The sequence below is a fragment of the Mastomys coucha genome, unplaced genomic scaffold (genome assembly GCF_008632895.1).
Source record: "Mastomys coucha isolate ucsf_1 unplaced genomic scaffold, UCSF_Mcou_1 pScaffold22, whole genome shotgun sequence".
Lineage (NCBI taxonomy): Eukaryota > Metazoa > Chordata > Mammalia > Rodentia > Muridae > Mastomys > Mastomys coucha.
In genome coordinates, this window is record NW_022196905.1 from 23649580 (window position 1) to 23673698 (window position 24119).

The 24119-nt window shown below is 45.3% G+C and overlaps 1 protein-coding gene and 1 pseudogene across 3 annotated transcripts in view; one reads left to right on the top strand and one right to left on the bottom strand.

Moving 5' to 3' along the window:
• Ccm2 (CCM2 scaffold protein) overlaps window positions 1-20346 on the bottom strand; it is a 50556-nt gene extending 30210 nt beyond the window's left edge. The window contains exon 1 of one of the 3 annotated variants that reach the window (XM_031339570.1): window positions 19879-20346. In XM_031339570.1, the coding sequence (XP_031195430.1) occupies window positions 19879-19908 (30 nt within the window). In that variant the 5' untranslated portion in view covers window positions 19909-20346. Of the gene's footprint in view, window positions 1-3205; window positions 3339-19878 lie in introns of those variants that run through there. The other 2 variants (XM_031339567.1, XM_031339568.1) reach the window with 2 other exon arrangements.
• A 281-nt stretch (window positions 20347-20627) lies between these two features.
• On the top strand, window positions 20628-20754 carry LOC116071717 (annotated as a pseudogene).
• Window positions 20755-24119: the final 3365 nt, after the last annotated feature.

The following is a 24119-nucleotide window of genomic DNA, read 5'->3' on the forward strand; positions in this document are numbered from 1 at the left end:
GGGCAAGCCAGGGTCCAAGACACAACGTTGGGAAAGGAGTACGAAACACAGGAACAAAACTCCTGAACACACAGTAGGAAGTTTTTCTAGGGTCTCTCTGAAAAGCCTCTCAGATCCTGTCAATATTTTTCCATTCTTTGCCATCTTATGCCCAAAATAGTCCTTCAAGTTGGAAACAGGAGTGGACATGTAACTTGGTAACACAATTACCTCACTATAAAACTTAAAGCCCTTGTTTAATTTTTAGTGTCACAGAAAGGAGAAAGCTGTGTATATGTGTGTGTGCTGGGGTGGGGGCAGGGGAGACTAGGAATCTAAAAACAACAATAACAAAAAAAAATCACAACTATCCAGAGAGCCGTGATGGTACCCCAGGATATTGGCCCTTGGAAGCAGGAGGATCTTGAGCTTGATGCCTCACAAGGAGATCCTATTTCAAAAATACCCAAATCTCTGAAAGTAACTCATCCGTCTTTTCATGTAGTGATTCTGTCCTCCACATGCACTTTGGCATAGACACAGCCAGACAGCCAGCCAGACAGACAGACAGACACACACACACACACACACACACACACACACACACACACACACAAATAAAATGTTAGCTTTAAATATATACATAGATGGCGGCTCCATCTATGTATATATTTAACATAGAGAGTGAGCCTCCAAGTGTAGCAATGGGACCTCTGGGAGGAAAGATCAGTCCCAGGATGGAGCTGAAAAAGTTGTTCAAGCACCACAGGGAGGGTCCTAAGCAGGGATCAGCAAAGGAAGTGCCAGGCAGTCGGAGCTGTGACATAGAAGGGCTCACTACAGGCCACCACCTCAAGAAGCAGGCATCCAGTGCATGTGCCAACATCGCGGTATCTAAGAAGTGAGCATCCAGTGCATATACCAACATCGTGGTATCTAAGAAGTGAGCATCCAGTGCATATACCAACATCGCGGTATCTAAGAAGCGGGCATCCAGTGCCCGTACCAACATCGCGGTATCTAAGAAGCGGGCATCCAGTGCATGTGCCAACATCGCGGTATCTAAGAAATGAACATCCAGTGCATATACCAACATCGCGGTATCTAAGAAGCAGGCATCCAGTGCCCGTACCAACATCACGGTATCTAAGAAGCACAGGAAACTCTTGCAGGAGATCTGACTTGCCCAGAAAGAAAAGCAGCCACAGCAGTGGAAGCCCCCTCCAAGTCAACCAGGACTAGTCAGCCACAACCCAAGCAACAAAAGAAGATAAAAGCTACCCCAGGACATGGACATGGAGAAAGTTCCTTACTCTACCTCTTCTACCAGAAGATTCTTAACAACTCCTAGAAGGATTTGGAGGACTTTGGAAAAAACTATTACCACATTTCACTCTCCTAGACACCTCTTCTATAGTGGGCCTCTGACCTCTCCTGGAGGTCTATACTGGGAAGGAAGAAGGCTCAGAGAAAGACTGGAGAGGGCCCTCTCTAGCAGTTAACTCTTTCTGTAATAAAAGCTTTAGTTGGAAAAAAAGAAAGCCAATACGTCTAGACCCCTGAGAAGCCAGCTCTCTCTTTGAGGACCAGTAAGTAAAACAGTCACATTTGCTAACTGTGTTCTCCTTAAAAAGCCCTAAGCTGAGCACATTATTCTGGAGATTAAGCCTGAGATAGAAGAGGCAAACTGAGGTACAAAGAGCCCCTCAACAGTTTGACATGTACATGTCATTTTATCTTCACCACCAGCTACTTCGTAGGTTTCATCTCATCCTAAGACTCAAAGCAAAATGACAATTCTCAATGCTCAAAGCAAAAGGCCTTGTCCATGCCTGCCTGGCACATGCCTCACAGATGGCTATAGGCAGTGAAAGTGAAGCTCCTGCCTCCCCTCCCCACCCCCAGTCTAACAAGAAGACAGACAGCACCTGCACTGAGACAGCCAGAGCAGGCCAGGGAGGGATGAAGGACTGTAAGGGTCAGTGAGAGGGTCTGAAAGAAGGCCTGTGGATATGGGTGGCCCTGCACAGCTCTGTCCCTACAGATCCACCTATCATTCCTCAAATCACGGCCTGCCCAGGCTGCATCTTACACAAACTCTAACAGAAAGAATTCCTAGCTGGAGTGGGGTTGGGGGGGGGGGGGGGGGGGGGGTGGAAAAGGACACTCCTTTAATCCCAGCACTTAGGAAGCAGAGGCAGAGATCTCTGAGTTCCAAGTCAGCCAGGGCTACACAGTAAAAGCCTTGTCTCAAATGAGCCAAAACCAAACCAAACAAAAAGGAGCCCCTTCTGCTGACCCCACCATACCACAGCCTCACACACAGCAACCAGCTTCAGGCACTCTGCAATGCCTGTCACACATTCACTCTTCTCTCTCTCTCTCTCTCTTTCTCCCTCTCTCTCTCTTTTTAAAGAAAACTAAGGGATGGGGATGCAGCCCAGTTGCCCAAGGCACTTGGTTTGGTCCCAGCTCCTCATAAAAATCAGGTGAGGTGGCACTGGTCTATCATTACAGCATCTGCAGATGGAGGTAGGAAGATCAGAAGTTCAAAGTCATCCTCAACTAATGCCAGACTGGGATACTGCTAATTCTGGGGAAGGGAAGGAAAAGGAAGGGTGAGGAGAAAGACTCCAGTCCCTACCCATGGAAAAGGACCTGGGCATATGGACCAAGACAATGGGCACAATATCCCCTGCATACATCATTCTCCAGGAACCCTTAGTTCTGGAGGAATGGAATCAAATGGGATCTCTGCCTACTCTTGCTCTACTGCTAAGTCAGTCCCTAGGAGTGAACCCCACGGAGGGCTGTGGCAGCCCAGCTCTGTTATGTACTCATGGACTCTTTGTGTACTCTAGGGACAGGGCTCCCCCAAGTTCCCTCAATTTCTCAACTCAGTTTCCCTTCTGCCAACTTTTAACTGTGACCTTAAAACTCAAGAGACTACAAGTCCATAGGAAATAGTTTCCCTAAAAGATATAGAACCCATGGCCTCTCATTCCTTCAGATGAATGAGTGCATCAGTCTAACCTCAGCTGGACAAGACAGCTACCCATACGCAGACCCAAATCTTGATTACCACCCACCTCCAGCACACTGTAAATGAGCTGCCCAGCATCTCCGAGCAGGGTTCAGGGTTCAGTGTGAAAGAAAGAACATCCTGGAAGCAGCTTGAATGCTGGTTCCTACAAGGATACTCTTTCTTACACTGAGTCTGACCTACCTCGTTCTCCATGGGAGATCTCCTGGGGCACTAAAGTTGGAAAAGTTTCTTTGGAGGAATCCTGGTTCCACCCCTTCTGCCGACAGCTGCTGTGCCTTTTCTCGTCCCCTCTGAGATGGTTGAAAAATATGATCAGATGCTAAGCCCTCCCTCTAAAAAACACGAGCACACAGGAAGACCAGAAACCACAGCTTCCTTCTGCAAAGCTTACTGAAGTTGTTTACAGTTTTGAGAAAGCTTAAAGAGCAAGAGCATCCAGAAGCTGTTGGCTAATTCCAAGAAGACTGCCTGCAAGAGACACAAAGTAAGCTAACAAACATTCTCCCGCTGCTCAGAGCAGAATCCCACAGGCAGCCCAGGCAGCCCAGGCAGCAGAGGCAGTCGAGGCAGCAGAGGCAACGGAAGCAGCCGGTGGCCATTTCCATCCAACTCTGCAATGTTGCAATCCATTGCTGATGGACGTTTTTTTGGAAGTCTGACCATAGGCACAGTGCAGGGCTACATCATCAGGGAGGACCCCAGGCCCTGTGGTCCCAGTGGCAGGAGGACAAGGACAAGCCTGCTCCACATGCTGTTTCAACACATGGTCACAGCAGCAAGATCTTTATAGGTGCATTTCCAGGTCCATTTCCAGGTGTACTAAGTGCTCAGCCTATACTAGCCAAGAGACTTGAATTTAAGTCACCAACTTGCAACAAAACTATGTGTTCATAAGCAAGTTGTTTTAATTTCCTCACAGTTAAAACTTCCTCATCCAGGAAAAGAGAAGTTAAATTTATTATTGACAAAAAGCCCTAACAGTTGAATGTTCCAGAATAGCTTGCAATAGAAATGGCTATTTAACTGGTTAATTAGTATGACTATATATACTCATAGACCAATAAGCAAATGTAACAAAATGCACATGTTCCTGGCCCTATGGTGAATTAAGCCCCCAGTAAATCCATCATAAATTGAATCAAAATGCATTTAACCTACCTAAGCTCCCATGTAGCTACATCTGCCTTAAACATGCTCAGACTGCCTACATCAGCCCTGTCAAACAATACCACCTAAGCCAACAGTAGGTATTTTTGTAATCTATTGCATTCTATATACTGAAAGTAAAAACTGTGTGGGTACCTTTTGTGTCATCATAAAGCTGAAAATCCATTAAGTGAAGCCATCCTATAAGGAAGCACATTAGCCATTTTATGAATTCCATGCTGAACTGAATCAAAAAGCTAACACGTCCTATCCAACTTTGTCCGTAAAAAGGGCAATTTCATATAGTTTTGCTTCACTGACCTACAACAAATAAATTTAATCCTTCCTGGTTCCAAAAAACTGTTACTGTAGACCAATTCTGTGTTTCAGTTATTCACCTGTGTGCCAAAAACTCAGAAAGCACAGAAGAGCGGAGAACAGTCCCACACACTCATGACTAAACACCTGATACCAACTGGCCTCTCATGACCTCTTTAACCAGAGCAGTCACAGCCTCGGGCTCCTTTTTAAATGCTTCACAGAGAAAAACCAAGTAACACTGACCATCACACAGACATGGAAGGGGGTGGGGGACAATCAAGTAAGATACCAGGAGACCACATTCCAGCCTCCACCCCCCAACATGATGACTTAAAAGATAATTAACACTAATCTACCAATCAACAAGATCCTTCCTCCACAAGCCCAGTGGATCAGCAGGAAAGAGAAGGCAACTGAGCAAACAGAGAGAGGCATTCAGGGAAAGCTGTTTAAGAACGACACCACAAGCCAGGCAGTGGTGGCGCACACCTTTAATCCCAGCACTTGGGAGGCAGAGGCAGGTGGATTTCTGAGTTCGAGGCCAGCCTGGTCTACAGAGTGAGTTCCAGGACAGCCAGGCCTGTATAGAGAAACCCTGTCTCAAAACGCCCCCACCCCTATACCACAAAATAAGAACAGAAGCTATGAAAAGAGAAAAGTCTTAAAGGTTACAGAACGTCATTAGGGTAATAGACATAGCTAAACTAAAATCAATGACCTGGAGTTGGACAGATTGGGATTAGCCAACATCTGCCTGTTGCTTATAGACCAGAAATACAAATAAATGTTTGCCTTTATTTTCTGGTGCTGGAGACTGAAGCCCCAGGGCCTTGTATATGCTAAACGTGCATTCCTCCCCTAGTTGCAGGCCCAAAATCTTGGTCACCACCCTCCTCCAGCACACTGTAAATGAGCCACCCAGCATCTCTGAGCAGGACTCAAGGTTCCAGTATAAAGAAAGAACATCCTGGAAGAAGCTTGAATGCTGGTTCCTACAAGGATACTCTTTCTTACACTGAGTCTGACCTACCTCGTTCTCCATGGGAGGTCTCCTGGGGCACTACAGTTGCACTACTTGCACTTTTACAAGTAAACATTTGTGCCAGGAATGATGGCACACATTTGCAATCTCAGCACTTGAGAGGTAGGTCAGAGGAGAAGAAACTCAAGGCCAGCAGAGTGTTAATCACCAAAAGAATTCCATTCTCAGTAATAGAATCCTATTAGGAAAAAAACTGTTCTGGACCGGAGAGATGGTTCCACCATTAAAGCCTAGTCTCACAACCAAAAATACAAGAAAACCTGTGTTCTAAAACAGGAATGGTAATACACACTTATAAGTCCAGCACTAGGGAGATAGAGGTGTGAGTTCAAGACCAGCCAGCCTGCTTTATATAGCAAATCCCAGGGCAACTAAAGATACTCAGGAAAACTTTGCCTCAAAGAATACAAAACAAACAACAACAAAAAAACACTGTTCACCTGGCACATGCCTTTAATCCCAGCATGTGGAAAGCAAAGGCAGGAAGATCTATATATTCGAGGTCAGCCTGGTCTACAGGGCAAGTTCTAGAACAGCTTGGACTGACTAAAGAAACCCTGTCTCAGAAGAAGGAAGGAAGGAAGGAAGGAAGGGAGGAAGGAAGGAAGGAAGGAAGGAAGGAAACACTGATCACTCAGTGATTATAGCATTTTGAACTTTTCAATATAAGCTTTGTAAAATTTCTTCTCATTTATTGCTTAAGTATCTGCTTAATGGCATGAAGTCTAATAAAATATTTTCTACTTGGTCTTTACAGGAAGGTTATTTCGTTGACTTTATTTTATAAATATTCGTATTTGCCTGTACACTAAGAATATGTCTGTTGCCTAATGTTACAGATGGTTCTGAGCTGCTACGTGAATGCTGGGTCCTCTGGAAGGGCAACCAGCGTTCTTAACCACCAAGCCAGGTATCTCTTTAGCCCCCTACAGGAAGTATGCTGTCACCACTAGTCCTATGAAGAGGGAAAGTGGACCTGAAATCCCACTCATACATAGCAGGAAGTTGTTGGTAATTCACAGCTGCCCCTGATAGGTCAACCATGATCTAGTGGAAGGCTACACACCCATGAATATATGAGCAGCACAAACTGGACTAGGGGATTAAAAAAAAAAAGACACAAATGTGGGGATAGAGAAGGGGGTAGACAGGGGAAGGGGTGAATATAGTAAATGGTCATCATAGAAAATTCTCAAAGAAATTATTTTTAAAAAACAGCTACTAACATGAGGAAGGCTGAAGATATAGCTCTAAGCTAGAATGCTTACCAAGCATGTATATGATGCCGTGTATTACAAAGAAAAATAAGCACACTCATTTCTGCCTGTTACGGTGCTCATACCTATAATCAGGATGCTAAAGTAAGCAGACAGTAATGACTTCAAGGACAGCCTGGACTACTAAGTTCCAGAAGTATGGGCTACAGAATGAAACCTTGTCTAAAAAAAAGAAACTTTTCTGAATGAGATCTGAAGCCTGCTCCATACATGGTAGAGAATTTACTCCTGGTACTGAAAATCTGCCTAAAGCCCAGGAGAACTGAGGAGAATCTACTACTGTTGTTTTGGCAAGTGGACATGTTGCCAAACTGCCTTCTGGGGGGGAGGGGTGTGTTTAAATTTTTGAAACTAAATGTATTCATTATATGTGTGAATGATTTACCTGCATTCATGTCTGTGTACCACAACATCATTGGTGCTCAAGAAGTCAGAAGAGGGCACTGGATCCCTGTAACCAGAGTTACATGTAACTGTGACTACCAAGTGCTCTTGACCAGTGAGCCATCTCTCCAGCCCTAAAATATTTATTTTTACACTTACACATTTGTGATGTTCTCAGCCATGGCCAGAAAAGCTTCTTTTACAGTGGGCCATGATTAATGCAGGGACTCATAACTGGTCAAAGTACTGAGAGAGAAACTGTTGAGCATTCAACCCCGAAATGAGACGTCTGTGGCACCCCTGTAAGGATCAGTAACAACGCAGAACGAATGAGAAGAGAGCAGAACGAATGTAAGCACTGGAAGATGAGGGGTGCTGTGATGCACTGCCTTTGGGACCTGTACACTCAGCAGCTATACAGGCTATCTCACCAACACTCCATCCCTGGGGAGAACTTAGGCCCTCCTCTCCTCTGGAGTGCTGGAATTATAGGCATGTACCACTCACTACTTCTGCCCTACAGCTTATTCTTTTGGTTTGGTTTTGTTTGGTTTTGTTTGGTTTGGGTTTTTTGAGACAGGGTTTCTGTGTAGCCCTGGCTGTCCTGGAACTCACTCTGTAGACCAGGCTGGCCTTGAACTCAGAAATCCGCCTGCCTCTGCCTGCCTCTCAAGTGCTAGGATTACAGGCATGCACCACCATTGCCCCCTACAGCTTATTCTTAACCAACTCTGCAATGTTAACAACTGGGGAACCTGGGTAGAAGACATATGGGTACTCCCAGGGACGGTGGTGATCTACTTCTCAGAATTTTTGGTTCTGCTACAGTTTGGATGTTCAACTTCTCCCCAAACAGCCTGTGCAGTAAATGCTTGGTCCCCATAATTGAAATTCCATTACTAGAAATGGACATTTGGAAATGGAATCTGTCAAAAGGTCCTGAAGTCACACATGTATGTTTGTGTGCACCCCGTTTGATGGTGTATGTGTGTGTCTGAGCTTCTGCCCCCTGGCTCTAGGTCAGCAGGCGCTCTGACCACACCCTCTTCCATGTGTCACCTGACCACGGCCCAACCCTGGGGGAATAAATCACAGAGCAGCCTTCTAAAGTTGACTGTCTCCAGTGTTTTGGCATAGTTTATAGAAAGCTGACAAGCTGGGCTGGTGAGATGGCTCAGTGGGTAAGAGCACCGACTGCTCTTCTGAAGGTTGTGAGTTCAAATCCCAGCAACCACATGGTGGCTCACAACCACCCATAATGAAATCTGATGCCCTCTTCTGGTGTATCTGAAGACAGCTACAGTGAACTCATTTATAATAATAATAAATATATTTAAAAAAAGAAAAAGAAAGCTGACAAGTTGTCTATGTATGCATGTGCCAAGACTTAATTAATGTGCAACAGATACTGCACATTTCATTGTTTATAAATTGTCTCTCAAAAACATTTTTTTTTTTAAATTGCAGGACCATATGTCAACCTAGCACACTGGAGGCAGAAGAATTTTGCCAGGCCAGCCTATTCTATATAGCAAGTTCCAGACCATTCCAGACTACTTAGTGAGATCTTGTCTCTAAATAAATAAAAAAGAAATAAAGAAGGGGCCGGGTGGTGGTTGCGCACACCTTTAATCCCAGCACTTGGAAGGCAGAGGCGCGTGGATTTCTGAGTCTGGCCAGCCTGGTCTACAGAGTGAGCTTCAGGACAGCCAGGGCTACACAGAGAAACCCTGTCTTGAAAACAAAAAAACAAACAAACCGTAAAGTAGGAGAAAAGCTGGGGAGATGCAAACATGAGAACCTGAGTTCTAACCCTCATGGAAATGCAGGTCAGTAGTACACACCTATAATCTCAGAACACCTGAAGAATAAGAAAAAAACCATAGTTCATAATGAAATGCTAGAGAGCTGGAGACAGCTTAGCAGTTAGAGCACAGGCTGCTCTTCCACATAACTCTAGTTCCAGGGGACCGAATGCCCTCTCCTGGCCTGCACAGGCACTGCATACACATGGTGCATACACATTCAGGCAAAACATTCATGCATATAAAATAAAAATAAAATGCTGCTGTGACAGCTGGGTTAAAAAAGGAAAACAGCCAGCTAATGTGGTGTACACCTTTAATCCCAGTACTTGGGAGGCAGAAGTAGGTGGATTTCTTGAGTTTGAAGCCAGTCACTATGTAGACCAGAGCCTCCAACCTCCAGAAATCCACCTGTCTAGGCCTCCCAAGCATTGGGATTAACAGTGTGCACCACCATGCCCTAGGTTTCCTTAATAATTCACTTGGTGTAAAGCAACAAAAGAGACAGAATTCTCTAAGTCACAGATTACAGGGCTAGTGTCACAGTACACATAAAGTAGGTTAAAAAACTGTCAGAAAAACTTTCATGGAATTTTAAACTATAGGATGGATATAAACATTTTTTTCTTTTTCATCCTTCAAAGCTACAAGTAATCATGCATGTAAAATGTACTTCACACCCAAGTGACGGCGCACACGGAGTCCTGTAGGGTAAGAACAGTAACACACAGGCTTTGGCTGACCACACTGCTCACTGGCAGAGTTCAGCCATCCTTTCTACCTCCCTGGGTGACACAATACACCACCTTAAGCCCCAAACAAAAGCCAAATTCCAACTTCCTTCTGTGCTTATTAAAGAGGATTACTTCCATTGTATACACTTAATGCCTGTAGTCAAAAGCCTAATTCTTCACACAATCCAAACAAAAAACTGTTACCAGTCAGGTACACTTGAGAGGAAAAAAGTGTCACATATTTGGCACCAGCACAGAAGTAAGGAAAAAAGTTTCCTATTTGTACTGGAAAAGGAAAAGACGTGGCGTGGGGGTGTGGTCCAGTGATAGAGCCCCTGCCTTACATTCATGAGGCCCTGGGTTTTTCAACAACCCTCAGTGCCAGAAACCCAAAAAACCAAACATCTACCGTATGTCTCACTGGACAATCCAAACACAAACTCTTTCACTTCTCATAGTCAAATGAGGAATTGCTGCTGCAGCCAAGCACTTGCCATTAATCCTAGCACTAGGAGACAAAGATAGGCATATTTCTGAGTTCAAGGTCAGCCTAGTTTACATTGCTAGTACCAGGCCGGCCAGGGCTACATAGATACTGTCTCATCAACAACAAAATCCTGTTGTTTCTCTCAGAATAAGGGACAAGTGTATTAGCTGCAAGCATACTGAAGGGGCCCAGGCTTGCAATGGTAGTGTGCTTTATGCAGGTCATAGCTATCCACTCCTATTACAAACCCCTAAAGACAAATGTGTTCCACCATGGAGTCTACACCCCAAAATACTCTATGTGGTTCCTCAACCATAAGAGTGAACTGCATCCAGGCAGTGGTGGCGCACGCCTTTAGTCCCAGCACTTAGGAGGCAGAGGCAGGTGGATTTCTGAGTTCGAGGCCAGCCTGGTCTACAGAGTGAGTTCCAGGGCAGCCAGGGCTATACAGAGAAACACTGTCTCAAAAAACCAAAAAAAAAAAAAGTGAACTGCAGCCATGTATGATGGTTTATGCCTACAATCCCAGCATTCAGGAGATTAAAGATGGATCATAACCATAAGTTCAAGAGCAGCCTTAGCTACATACACAATGAATTCTGAGGCAGCTAGGAACAAGGTAAAATGCTATCTCAAGTTCCTTCAAATAGAGTGAGATGCAACCTGTGGTCCTTACAAAATACACTAAGAGCTTGTCCAGAGCCATTGTGTAGATGAGTTCCTCAGAAACCTCCCTAGGAACAGAGTCCTCCCACCTATAAACTGTCCCTAGACACTCTGCTAGACATCCTCAAGATACCCTGCTAAGGGCTGAGAGACGGCTCAACGAGCAAAATGCCTGCCAAGTCCAGACCCCTAGCATTCATGTAACATCCAGGCATGCGCACACACACCACACACCACACACCACACCACACCACACCACACACACACACACACACACACACACACACACACACACACACACACACACACACACACACACTGTAACCCAAGAGCTGATGAGTGAATGATCACAGGGGCTGGCTGGCCAGTCAACCTTAACTGAGACAGAGCTCTAGGCTCACTGAGACCTTGTAAGTGTGAAGAGCAAAAGAAGAAGACAATGTTCAATCTCTGCCTCCACTTGTAAAATACACCTGAATAAATATGCACAGGCACACAAACTCTCACCTTTCTCTCTCCCCCTGCCCTTTCCCTCCTCATATACGCACTAAAAAAGGAAGAAGAAAAGGAAAAACACTTTTAAAAAATCTTCCTAAACTGGTGGTGGTGCATGCCTTTAATCCCGGTACTCAGGAGGAAGAGGCAGGATTTCTGAGCTTGAGGCCAAACTGGTCTACAGAGCAAGTTCCAGGACAGCTAGGGCTACACAGAGAAAACCTCTCTCTAAAAGTAGTAATAAATAGCTGGGCGGTAGTGGTGAGACAGGGTTTCTCTGTGTAGCCCTGGCTGTCCTGGAACTCACTCTGTAGACCAGGCTGGCCTCGAAATCAGAAATCCATCTGCCTCTGCCTCCCAAGTGCTGGGATTAAAGGCATGTGCCACTACCGCCCGGCTAAAGTTAATTTTTTTTAAAGGTTTATTTACTTCATTTATGAGTACACTGTAGCTGTCTTCAGACATGCCAGAAGAGGGCAGCAGATCCCATTACATATGGTTGTGAGCCACCATGTGGTTGCTGGAATTGAACTCAGGACCTCTGGAAGATCAAGCAGCCAGTGCTCTTAAGGGCTGGGCCATCTCTCCAGCCCCATAAAGTTAATTTTTAAAAGATGGCTTACTTGATCTTCTGAAGCTTATTCTCTCCCAGCTCTGGGAGCTGGAAACTCAAGATCAAGGTATGAGCAGGGCTACTTTTCCTGGGCTTCTCCTATGCACACTGCTGGATATAGCATCTTCTTCCTGGATTCCACACTGTGTCCCTATCTCCTTTCATAATAACGCAATTCAAATCAGATCACAGTGAGCCTCAGGTACCCCATTTAAACTTAAGCATCTCTTGCCAGGTATGGGGGTGCATACCTCTAATTTCAGCACTATGGGAGGCTAAGATAGTTTCCATAACTTCAAGGCCAGCCTGGGCTACAAAGTAAGCTTAGGACAGCCTAAGCTAGAGATCCTGTCTCAAAAACAATCAACAAGAAACACTTAGGCACCTCTCTAAAGTGCTCCCCTCCATACAGTCACCTAATGAGACTGTGGGGGTGAACTACGGCATATGAACTTGGGAGATATAGGGATAATTCAGCCCACACAGGTACACGCTGGAACGAGAATAAAGTAAAAAGGGCTGCCTACACATCAATCCTGTTGGAAGTCAGGCATGGGGGTTGTATTTGTACTTGAAGTTTTCATAATCGAAAGGTTTTCCTGATCATTTGTATCAAAACTTCTCCTCCCTGTCCTTGGCTACACTTCCTAGGTCAAAGCTGCTGGATGTCTGTGCCCGGCACAGGTGGTGCTGGCCAACATTCATCGAATGGATAAATAAGCAGATTACTACAGCACAGCTCTATAACAGCTTCAGTGTACATATACCAACATTGATCTCATGTAGCCCTCTAGTCTCAGCAGAGTTAAGGGTATCTCTATTGCTTCTAGGCTTCTGACCTTCAGTAGTAGCCCCAGATCCCCACCTAGAACTTGGTGCTGCTATCTTCTCATCTTTCCTAACACACTGTTTCATCTCTCATATTCTCAGATCTGACATCTAAGGGGCCAGCTTCCTAAAGCTTAAGTGCTTAGCCCTCCTCTCTCTATGCTAAGCATGGCACAGGCACTTGAGTAAATACAGATGACTTAATACTGGACAGTAACTAGGCACGGTGTCAGACACAGCTATCATTTCAGCACCTGAAAGGCAGGAGTCATCAGCTACATAGTAAATCCAAGGCCAGACTAAATAGCAGGAGACCTTTTTGTTTTGTGGGGGTTTTTTGTTTTGTTTTTGTTTTAAAAGTATAGATAGTGTCCCAATGCCTTTAATCCCAGCACTTGGGAAGCAAAGGCCAGCAGATCTGAGTTTGAGGCCAGCATGGTCTACAGAGTTCCAGGACAGCCAGGACTACACAGAGAAACCCTGTCTTGAAAAAGCAAAAGTAGCCAGGCGGTGGTGGCACACGCCTTTAATCCCAGCACTTGGGAGGCAGAGGCAGGAGGATTTCTGAGTTTGAGGCCAGCCTGGTCTACAGAGTGAGTTCCAGGACAGCTAGGGCCACACAGAGAAACCCTGTCTTGAAAAACCAAAAAAAAGAAAAAAAGAAAAAGAAAAAGAAAAAGAAAAAGTAAAAACAAAAAGCCAGGAGTGTTAGTGTGCCTTTAATTCCAGAAACTGGGAGAGGGAGGCAGAGGCAGGTAGGATCTTTTGGAGTTTAAAGCCAGCCTTATCTACATAGCAAGTTCCAGGGATCAGCTGGGCCGTGGTGGTGCACGCCTTTAATCCCAGCACTTGGGAGGCAGAGGTAGGCAGATTTCTGAGTTCGAGGCCAGCCTGGTCTACAGAGTGAGTCCAGGACAGCCAGGACTATACAGAGAAACCCTGTCTTGAAAGAAACAAAAACAAAAACTCTCAGAGATCTACCTGCCTCTGCCTCCTGAGTGTTGGGATTAAAAGCATGTGCCACCATGCCCAGAAAAATTAATATTCTTTACTACCATTTAATATGTAATTCTGGACTGACAAGATGACTCAGCAGGTAAGAGCACTGACTGCTCTACTGAAGGTCCTGAGTTCAAATCCCAGCAACCACATGGTAGCTCACAACCATCCATAATGAGATATGACACCCCTTCTGGTATGTCTGAAGACAGTTATAGTGTACTTAATAATAAATAAATCTTTGGACCAGAGCAAGTAGGGACTAAGCGAGCAGGGTTGACTGGAGCGAGTAGGGTTGACTGGAGCAAGAAGAGGTCCTAAAAAAATTTCAATTCCCAACATCCATGAAGACTCACAACCATCTGTACAGCTATAGTATATTCATATACATAAAATAAAATAAATAAATCTTTAAAAAAATAATAATGCAATACTATATTTCTTAGGAATATTATACTTTTTTTAAATTTTTTAAATTTTTAGTTTGGATTTTTGAGACAGGGTCCTGGCCAGGACAGCCTGGGCAATACAGAGAAACCCTGTCTCAAAAAAACAAACAAAAAGCAATTATGAATCACAAGAAAGGATGTTCAGATTTAAACTAGAATCCACTTCATGAACAAACAGTAAGTGATTTTAACTACTGAGCAATCTCTCCAGCCTTGAATAAACCTCCTATGTATAGAATAGTCTCAGATGTTGTACATTATAGTATTAAACTATACTATATATGACGTAATGTAACCTTCCCTGCCCTCCTTTCCCAAGACAGGGTCTCATATAGCCCAGACTGGTCTGAAACCTACTGTGTAGTCAAGGATGGATGACCTTTAACTCTGATCTTCCTGCCTGCACTTTCTCTGAGGGCTGTGATTATAGGTATGCACATGGGGACTAAATCCAGGGCTTTATGTGTGATAGGCAATCAGTCAGTCATTCTATCAATTTAAGCTACATTCTGTTTCTTACTCATTTTTAAGGACAGGCACTTAACAGCCCAGGCTGGTCTAGAACTCATTTTGAAGCTAACAATGACTGAATTATTCAACTTCTGAGCCTCCTGTCTCTGCCTCCTGAAGCCTCCTGAGTACTGGGATTGCAGGCATGTACCACTTTGTCTGGATTTAAGGATTTCTGGATTGAGCCCAAGGCTTTGTTCAAACTAGGCAAATGCTTTACTAACTAAACTATATCCCTGACCTTCTAATTAATCCCCCACTCCAAAGAGAGAGAGAGAGAGAGAGAGAGAGAGAGAGAGAGAGAGAGAGAGAGGAAGGATAGGTCACAAGTTCCAGATGGGTTTGGAACTCCTTACCCTGTTTATGAGGTGCTGGGGATCCATCCCACAAACTTTATGCATGGTAGGCAAGAACTACCAACTGAGTTCGTCTCTAGTTCCTCTTTGGTCCTTTTTTTTTTTTTTTTTTTTCAAGACAGGGTTTCTCTGTATAGCCCTGGCTGTTCTGGTACTCACTCTGTAGACCAGGCTGGCCTCAAACTCAGAAATCCGCCTGCCTCTGCCTCCCAAGTGCAAAGGCATGCGCCACCCCTGCCTCTTTGGTCCTCTTTAAAGTAGGGTCTTGCTGTGTAGACTTGGCTATCCTCAAACTTACTGGCTTTAAATTTGTGACAGTTTTCTTCCTAGGTGTTGAGATTACAGGCATGTACCAACACACCTGACTAGTAAGTACCTTTTAAAATTATTATTTTTAATTTTTTAGATTTCTTATGTATATGAATGTTTTGCCTAAATGTATGCCAATTGTGCACCATATGTGTACAGTTGGCCAAGGAGGTCAGAAGAGGGCGTTAGATCCCCTGGAATTGGAGTTACAGAAAGGTGTGAGCTGCAGTGTCGGAACTGGAATGGAACCCCAGGGCTCTCTACAAGAGAAACTAACTCTCCAGCCCCTTACTTAGTTATGTGTGTCCACTAACTGCCATGTGGAGGTCAAAGAATAAATAACCTGTAGAGTGCGGGCTCACTTTCTAATACTCTCTTTGGGTGACTTGAAAGTATCTGTAACTCCAGCTCCAGAAAATGTGATGCTTCACTGGCCTCCATAGGCCCACACGAGGCTGGCACACATTCAAATACACACACACACCCCATACATACAGACAGACCGGTAATTTTTTTTCTTCTTGAGACAGAATCTGACCATTTCTCCCTGGCTGGTCTGGATCTTGCTTTGTAGCTCAGGCTAGCTTTGAATTCACAGAGATCTATCTTCCTCTGCCTCCTAAGTACTGGGATTAGACATGTGCCAGCATTCCTGATCAAAATAAAACCTTTCTTTTCTTTTTATTTAATTATTTGTTTGTTTGTTTTTGAGACAGAATCTCTCTACATAGCCATGCTTGTCCTGGAAAGGCATGCTCCACCATGCCCAGCCTAAGTAAAATCTTAAAAGACAGCCCTCTCCTACCATGTGGGTCCTCATGTGTGAGCTTAGGTTATCTGGTATCTTTTAGCCATCTTTTTCATTATTGATCAAGTAATTCCTTTTTTTTTTTTCCAGAGTTGAGGACCGAACCCAGGGCCTTGCGCTTGCTAGGCAAGCACTCTACCACTGAGCTAAATCCCCAACCCCAAGTAATTCCTTTTTGTAACAAATTTAGGTGTGTATTTGAGTAAGGAAGTATGTTTTTATAGTCTACTTGAATGAGGATCACAACTCAAAGAAATTGCCACGTGGAGCTAGGCCATGGTGGCGCAGGCCTTTAATCCCAGCACTTGGGAGACAGAAGTAGGCGGATTTCTGAGTTCAAGGCCAGCCTGGTCTATAAAGTGAGCTCCAGGACAGCCAGGGTTATACAGAGAAATCCTGTCTTCAAAAAAAAAAAACAATAAAATAAAATAAAAAATAAAAAGAACACTGGCTCTTCTTTCCAGGACCTGGGTTCAATTCCCAGCACTCATATGGCAGCTCACAACTGTCTGTAGCTCCAATTCTAGGGGATCTGACACTATCATACAGATGCACATACAGGCAAAGCACCAATGTACATATAATAAAAATAAACATTGAATATAAAAACAAGAGCCTCATTCACCAAAAACATGTCTGGGAGGTACAGACATCAAGTGGTCACTCTACAGCCCTTCCTAGGGCTCACATCAGCCAGGTTTCTGATGCACTCGTCCCTCTGGCCTGGCCTGGAATTGATCCAGCTCTACAACAGCTAGCTCCTCGAGCTCTCTAGCTTTTCTTGCGTCTCCATGACTACAGGTTCATGAACACAGCTGGTTCAATAGACTGACAGAGATAGTCACTATACTTCTGTTGCTCTAGTAGCTTCAAGAATGGCAGGGCAACACCTGGGGCCACTCCCACGAAATCTACTTGGTCCTCAGGATCACCAGCAGTACAATGATCTGTCTGAAGAACAGGCCAAGAGTAAAACCATTGCTTGATAAGACATCAAGTATCTGAGACCTGGAAAAGGCTTGCCAATCCAGTTTTGAGACAGGTTCTTACATATCCCAAGTTGGCCACGATGCATAGTAAGCTGCCAAAGATGACCTTGAACTTTTGAGCCCCTGACCTCCCTCTCCGTCCCAAGTGCCAGGATTACAATTCACCATCATTCCTCCGGGGCATCCAAAGCACTGGAGACCCAAACCAGGGCTTCGTACCTGGCAGGCACGAAGTTTGCACCTTTTTTGAAAGAGCTGGGTACATTTAAATGTCCAAACTGTAATAAAATGTATTAAGTTTGAATCTGTAGCCAGGCTGTTGTGGTGCGCACCTTCAGTCCCAGCAGAGACAGGAGAATCTCTGTTTAAGGGCAGCCTGATCTATAGTCAGTTCCTGGATACCCAGATCTACACAGGGAATCTCTGTCTTGGTGTGGGAGATGGGATGAATTCATTAAATGCTTAAAACAAGTACCTATTATTAACTGACCATTATAAGAAACACTTAAACTCCTAAGTTGGAGGCGATACTTCATATTAAACTTCATGTTTAAGAAGTCAGGTGTGGCCAGGCAGTGGTGCCTCACATCTTTTAATCCCAGCAGTTGGGAGGTAGAGGCAGGCAGATTTCTGAGTTCAAGGCCAACCTGGTGTACAGAGTGGGTTCCAGGACAGCCACAGCTCTAGAGAAACCCAGTCTCAAAAAAAAAAAAAAGAAGTCAGGTGTAGGGCTGGAGAAATGGCTCAGTGGTTAAGAGATCTGACTGCTCTTCCAGAGGTCCTGAGTTCAATTTCCAGCAACCACATGGTGGCTCACACCATCTGTAATGGGATCTGATGCCCTCTTCTGGTGTGTCTGAAGAGAGCAAGGGTGTACTCATATACATAAAATAGTAAATAAATCTTTAAAAGAAAAAAGAAGTCAGGTGTACACACACAGCTTTTAACCCAGGACTGAAGAGGTAGGATCTCAGTGAATTCAAGGCCAGCCTGGTCTAGATATCAAGCTGCAGGATAGCCAGGGCTACATAAGAGAGAAACCATATCTCAAAGACAAAACAAACACATGAGGAAGGTTCTGCCAGCTCCTGATCAGAAGATACCTGGTAAACTGTGTTAAGGCATGGCCTACATAGAAATTCAGGTCCCAAAGGTTGTCTCACTTGTTTGTGGGGAACAAACTAAAGCGGGGGTAGAATGCCTACAACTGCTAACACAGATCCCAACACAATGCATTATCTCCTTTAATAGAAACAATGAAATTAATCACTGTCTCTGTACCTATTTTTTTTTTCACTGCATATAATTGTTAAGAGTTTCTTGCTACTGATCCAAAAGCTCAGGGGGAAGTCTTAATGCATCTCTCTGCTCCTCAGCTTCCTACCCAAACTGGTATGATATACAAAACAACAAAAACCAGCCAGGCAATTCCTCCAAACAAGAATGTGGGCCAGGTGTCTTATAGGGCACTAAGAGTGTGATACAAATACAATGACTAGTCTCTAGGGATATAGGCTACTGACTGGTATTGCAAAGACCAGCTGGCATAGTTCAGCATCATCCACACTTGGGCCAAGTCCTTCCTAAACAGCACCCTTCTTTTCTAGCTAAGTCCTTTTACAATACTCAAATCCCCCTTTTCTATACTTGAAGGCTGAATTACTTTGTTGGGCTGTTTCCCAGGCTTAAACCATCTTTGGAGGTAACAAGCTGATAGGATAGGACCTCTAAACAGCAAGTGCCAAGTTTCTGTCTTAAAACAAAAGAAAGTGGGGGCAGCGCCGCTGGCCTGGACTCCCTGAAGGCCACCTGGCCACACTATTTCAAGTAAGACTTTCTGAAAAATGGGACACCTCCTAAAACAAGGTGATGAGTGGTGTGGCCAATTAAAGGCTACAAGGAGCTAGGACATCAAAGTCTTTTTAAACTTGTCCACAAGGTGCACACATTTATCAAAATGAAAATGACAGGCAAACATGAAGATTGCAAAGCATTTATTTGAAAGGGGTACATTTCACCAAACTACACTTTTCGCTTTAAAGGCAGTTAAAGCAGTTCATCCCCCCACATGGTCTTCCCAGGCTCCTTAAAATGTTCTTTATCAACTACTCAAGCCTGTAATTAAAGCCACATTTTTTTAAACTACAGAAACGAAGGAGCCTCTTGAACCATGTCCTAAATCTTACTGCCAAACATAACGTCACAGAAATCACTTAGTGGTATTAAATACGTGCGACAGTCGACGAGCGAACCCGCCGAGAAAGTAAGTCCATCTCTGCTTTTACTGGACATCCAAAAACAAAGCCAACTAACTGGGCAGTAAAAGCCTCGCCGGTCACGGCACAGCCCAGTGGCCCAAGTTCCAGCCCAGGCCACCTTCTGGCCCCTCACTGGGCCCACTTCCTTTGTGGCCCCAGCCCGTCGCGCGGGGAAGGCGGGCCCCCTGACAGGCCGTCTGGAGCAGGCCGGGGGCGAGCAGCAAAAGGGACCCCCCCCACCGGAAAGGCGCGGCACTTCCCCCGGGAGCCGCAGGCCCACCTGACCACTGTCCCTGCCCGCTCCGCCGCCCGCCCACCCCGAGGGACCCCCACCCCACGCCCCGGCCCGGCGGCAGGACGCGCCGGTGAGCGCTCACCTTCTTGCCCTTCTTGCCCTCCTCCTCCATGTCGCCGCGTGCGGCCCCCGCGGCCCGCCCCGGGAGCCCCACTGCCAGCGGCCGCTACATGCTCGCTCTGGGCCCGCCACCCCCGCGCTCACCGCGCCGCCGGCCCGCCCGCAGTCTCCGCCCCGGCCGCGCCCCACCCGCACTTCCGGACCTAGGGAGCCGGCCCATCGCGGAGACCCCGCCCCCTCGTGCCCCGCCCACAGCCTCGGCACTCCCACACTTCCGCCCAGAGGCAGCTGGGCCCAAAGAGGGCGCTACCTTGCCGGCCCAGGGAAGGCTTTCCCGAATGCCCCCGAAGAGACTCAGGCTCACTCCGGACCCCTCCACGCCTCCTCAGGGCGGAAGGAGCACACCTGCCTACCCTCCAGTCCTTCCCGTCCCCTCTGGAAAGGCGCCCAAATACCCCCCCAGCTCTCCCGAGCCCTTCAGGGCCGCGCGGGAGTGGCTCCAACTTTTCAATTCTGCCGCCATCTTTAGGGAGGCCGACTTCCCAGCCTGCCTCGCGATCAGGGAGGCGGGCCTCTAGCCCCTGGGAAGGGACAGAGCCAGTCTCCAACCCAGCTTCTGGGCGCGCTGCCACTTGGCATTTCTCGCTTTTTACTCTGAGCTACAAGGAAACCCTTTTCTAGTAACTTTCTATTCTGGCTGGGCGTGGCGGCGCACTCCTGTGTAATCCTAGTACCTGGCTGGTTGAGACAGGAAAATGAGTTCAAGATCAGCCGTAGCTACAAGAGACTTTGAAAAAAGGAATCCAAAAATGTACAATAGCTGCCAACAGCAACCTCCTTGGTAGTGCATGCAACCTGTTGTCTGAATGGGTTATCCTAAAACATCTTGAAGATAGTATTCTGGTGGATATTCACATTCCTAAGCTTATGTTGTTTCTAATCTAGATTCCAGACACGCACGCACATATGCAAAGGTGCATTTGGGAAGCTGGAAGGCATAATGTAACCAGGGTTCACAAGGGCCAGGTCATCATATCCATGCTATAAGAAGCATGTGGTTGAGGCTTTATGCGGGATCAAGTTCAGATTTCTTCGCCTCTAAAAGAGCTACACCTCTAAGAAGGAATGTTTAATGAAAATAAAGTTTAAAAACATGGTAGCTGAGAGACAGTTCATGGTATGTGGCTGTGGGTTCCCTGGAAACTTATAGACCCTATGGTTCACCCAACACTCTATGTTCACTAATCTCACACCCAAGCCAAAACTATATATGTATATTAGTGTATACATATATGTGTATATATATTCATATATAGAAATGGTATGTATATATTTTAAAAGATTTATTTATTATTATAAATGAGTACACTGTAGCCGTCTTCAGACACCAGAACAGGGCATCAGATTTCATTATGGGTGGTTGTGAGCCACCATGTGGTTGCTGGGATTTGAACTCATGACCTTCTGAAGAGCAGACTGTGCTCTTACCCACTGAGCCATCTCACCAGCCCTTTTTTTTTTTTCAAGACAGGATTTCTCTGTGTAGCCCTGACTGTTCTGGAACTCACTCTGTAGATCAGGCTAGCCTCAAACTCAGAAATCAACCTGCCTCTGCCTCCCAAGTGCTGGGATTAAAGGCGTGAGCCACCACTGCCCAGCACTATATATAATTTTTTAAAAAGCTTTATTCTCTCCTATCCATGGTATATCAAGACGGTAAAAATTACAAAAGCAATGGTATTTGGACCTTGCCAGAGTAAAGTTGTAGAATTTTTTAAAGTTATTTTTATTCTTGTTTGCGTTTTGGCTGCATATGCATCTATGTGAAGGTGTCAGAACTCCTAGAGCTGGAGTTACAGACAATGATAAGCTGCCATGTGGGTGTGATGGAAATTGAACCCAGGTCCTTTGGAAGAGCACCCAGCACTCTTAACCGTTGAGCCATCTCTCTCGCCCCCACAGAGTAGAATCTAACAGTCATCGTATGTAGTTACCACATTCACAAACAATTTCAGAGGGTTGGGTGATTTTTCAAAAGCGTGCTGCAAGTTGGCACCCCAATAGGTCTCTGTTTTGCTGTTCTGCCAACCCACATACGGACTTTACTGATCCTAAATTAATACTAAACTGGGCCATGGTGGTGCATGCATTTAATCCCTACACCTGGGAGGCAGAAGCAGGCAATTCTCTGAGTTGGAGACCAGACTGGTCTACAAGAGGTGAGTTCCAGAACAGCCAAGGGTACACAAACTGTTTCTCGAAAGAAAAAACAATACTAAATGAAGCCAAGATTTATTTTAAAATACTAAGTATCCTGCTAACTGTAGTTTTCTCAGGGCTACATGCACATGTTTACAATATGCCCTTAAATGCCCTTAAAGAAATATGACTCCTCCCTTCCAGTCCACAGTTCTGGAGAAGGCTCATGAGTCCCTTTCTAGTCCATGCTAGACCATTGACTGACTTGATCTTGTGCAGGTCTTAAGCAAGCATCCACAGCCACTTTGAGTTCATAAGTGCAGGAGTCCCCTCATGTCCAGAAGACACTGTTACACAGCTCCAGCCCTCCTAGCCTCTGAACTGAGTCTGCATATAATCGTCACTGCCTTAGCACTTGCTGTGTAGAGCAGGTTACCCTAGAAATCAGAGCTCTGCTGTCCTTGCCCCCCAAGTGCTGGGGATAAAAGTGTGCACCACCACCCTGCACCTCTGGCTTTTATAATCTTCTACTTTCTCTTCAGTGATGGTTCCTGAGCTTGGGGGGTTGGGTGAGGTGGGGTGAAATAGATGTCCCATTTATGGCTGAGCACTCCACAGATACTTATTCTATACGGTGTTCTCATCTGAACCACTGAACTGCTGCTCTAGCCCCTGTGGCCTGGATTTTATTTCATCTTTTCACAAATTGTAGTTGCTAGAGGGGAGGCTGAATGACATGGGATTTCTCTCTTCCCAGTTCTGAACGCAGCTATAAACAAACCTGAAGCTAGTCAACATAGAAAATAATTTCATAGCTTAGGACTCGATCTGGTTCTGAACAACCCCCTCTTCTAATAATGCAGCCTCAATCCTTTATTGCACACACTATGCACATCCTCTCTGAATAATGCCTCTAGCAATCTTGGACCCAAACCTGCATCAGACACACACTCCTCTCTCTGAGAAATAGTATCAATTTCTCTACTCCAATACAATCAGATTTGGACAGTTCTATTCAGTCATGTCTCTAATGCATCCTGGTACAAGGGCATTAACCAGCCTGAGCTCTTTCAAGACGCATGCACAGTACTGCAAATCTGTGCACCAAACAAACTTTCAAAGAGGATTCCCCATTTACTAACTTACACCAGTGCACAACTGGGTGTGCACATGATTAAAATCAGGTATAGGAAGGATATGCGTAGCCGGGCTTGGTGGCGCACGCCTTTAATCCCAGCACTTGGGAGGCAGAGGCAGGCGGATTTCTGAGTTCGAGGCCAGCCTGGTCTACAAAGTGAGTTCCAGGACAGCCAAGGCTACACAGAGAAACCCTGTCTCGAAAAACCAAAAGAAAAGCCAAAAATAAATAAATAAATAAAATGTTTAAAATTTAAAAAAAAAAAAAAAGGAAGGATATGCGCAGTTGAAAAAAATTATTATCTGGCCTAACCTATCAGACAGAATAGAGAACTGGCCACCCCATACCCCTTAGGTGCCAAGCTCCCATTCTTTTTTTTTTTTTGGTTGTTGTTTTGTTTTTTTGTTTTTTCGAGACAGGGTTTCTCTGTATAGTCCTGGCTGTCCTGGAACTCACTCTGTAGACCAGACTGGCCTCAAACTCAGAAATCTGCCTACCTCTGCCTCCCAAGTGCTGGGATTAAAGGCCTGCACCACCACCGCCCGGCCCCAAGCTTCCATTCTTGAAACCTAATAGGAAGCCTCAAACAGTTGGGCCTTGAGTATTCTGACTCATAAGGCCCTCTCAGCTCTGTACTATAGCTTTGCTCCCAATAAACTTACTTGTTGCAAATCTGTGTGAGCCATTATGTGCTGGTTAGTGGCCACCAATGTGACTCAAACTAGAGTCATATGGGAAAAAGGAACCTCAATGAGAAATCCCTTCCTTCCGTCAGATTGCCCAGGGGCATGTCTGCTTTTTTTCTTTTTTAAGATTATTTTTATGTGTATGTGTGTTTTGCTTGCATGTATGTAACTGTATGTATTGCACATGTGTGTGCGTGTGTGTGCACTCCTGGTGCCCATAGCAAGCAGAAGAGGACATCA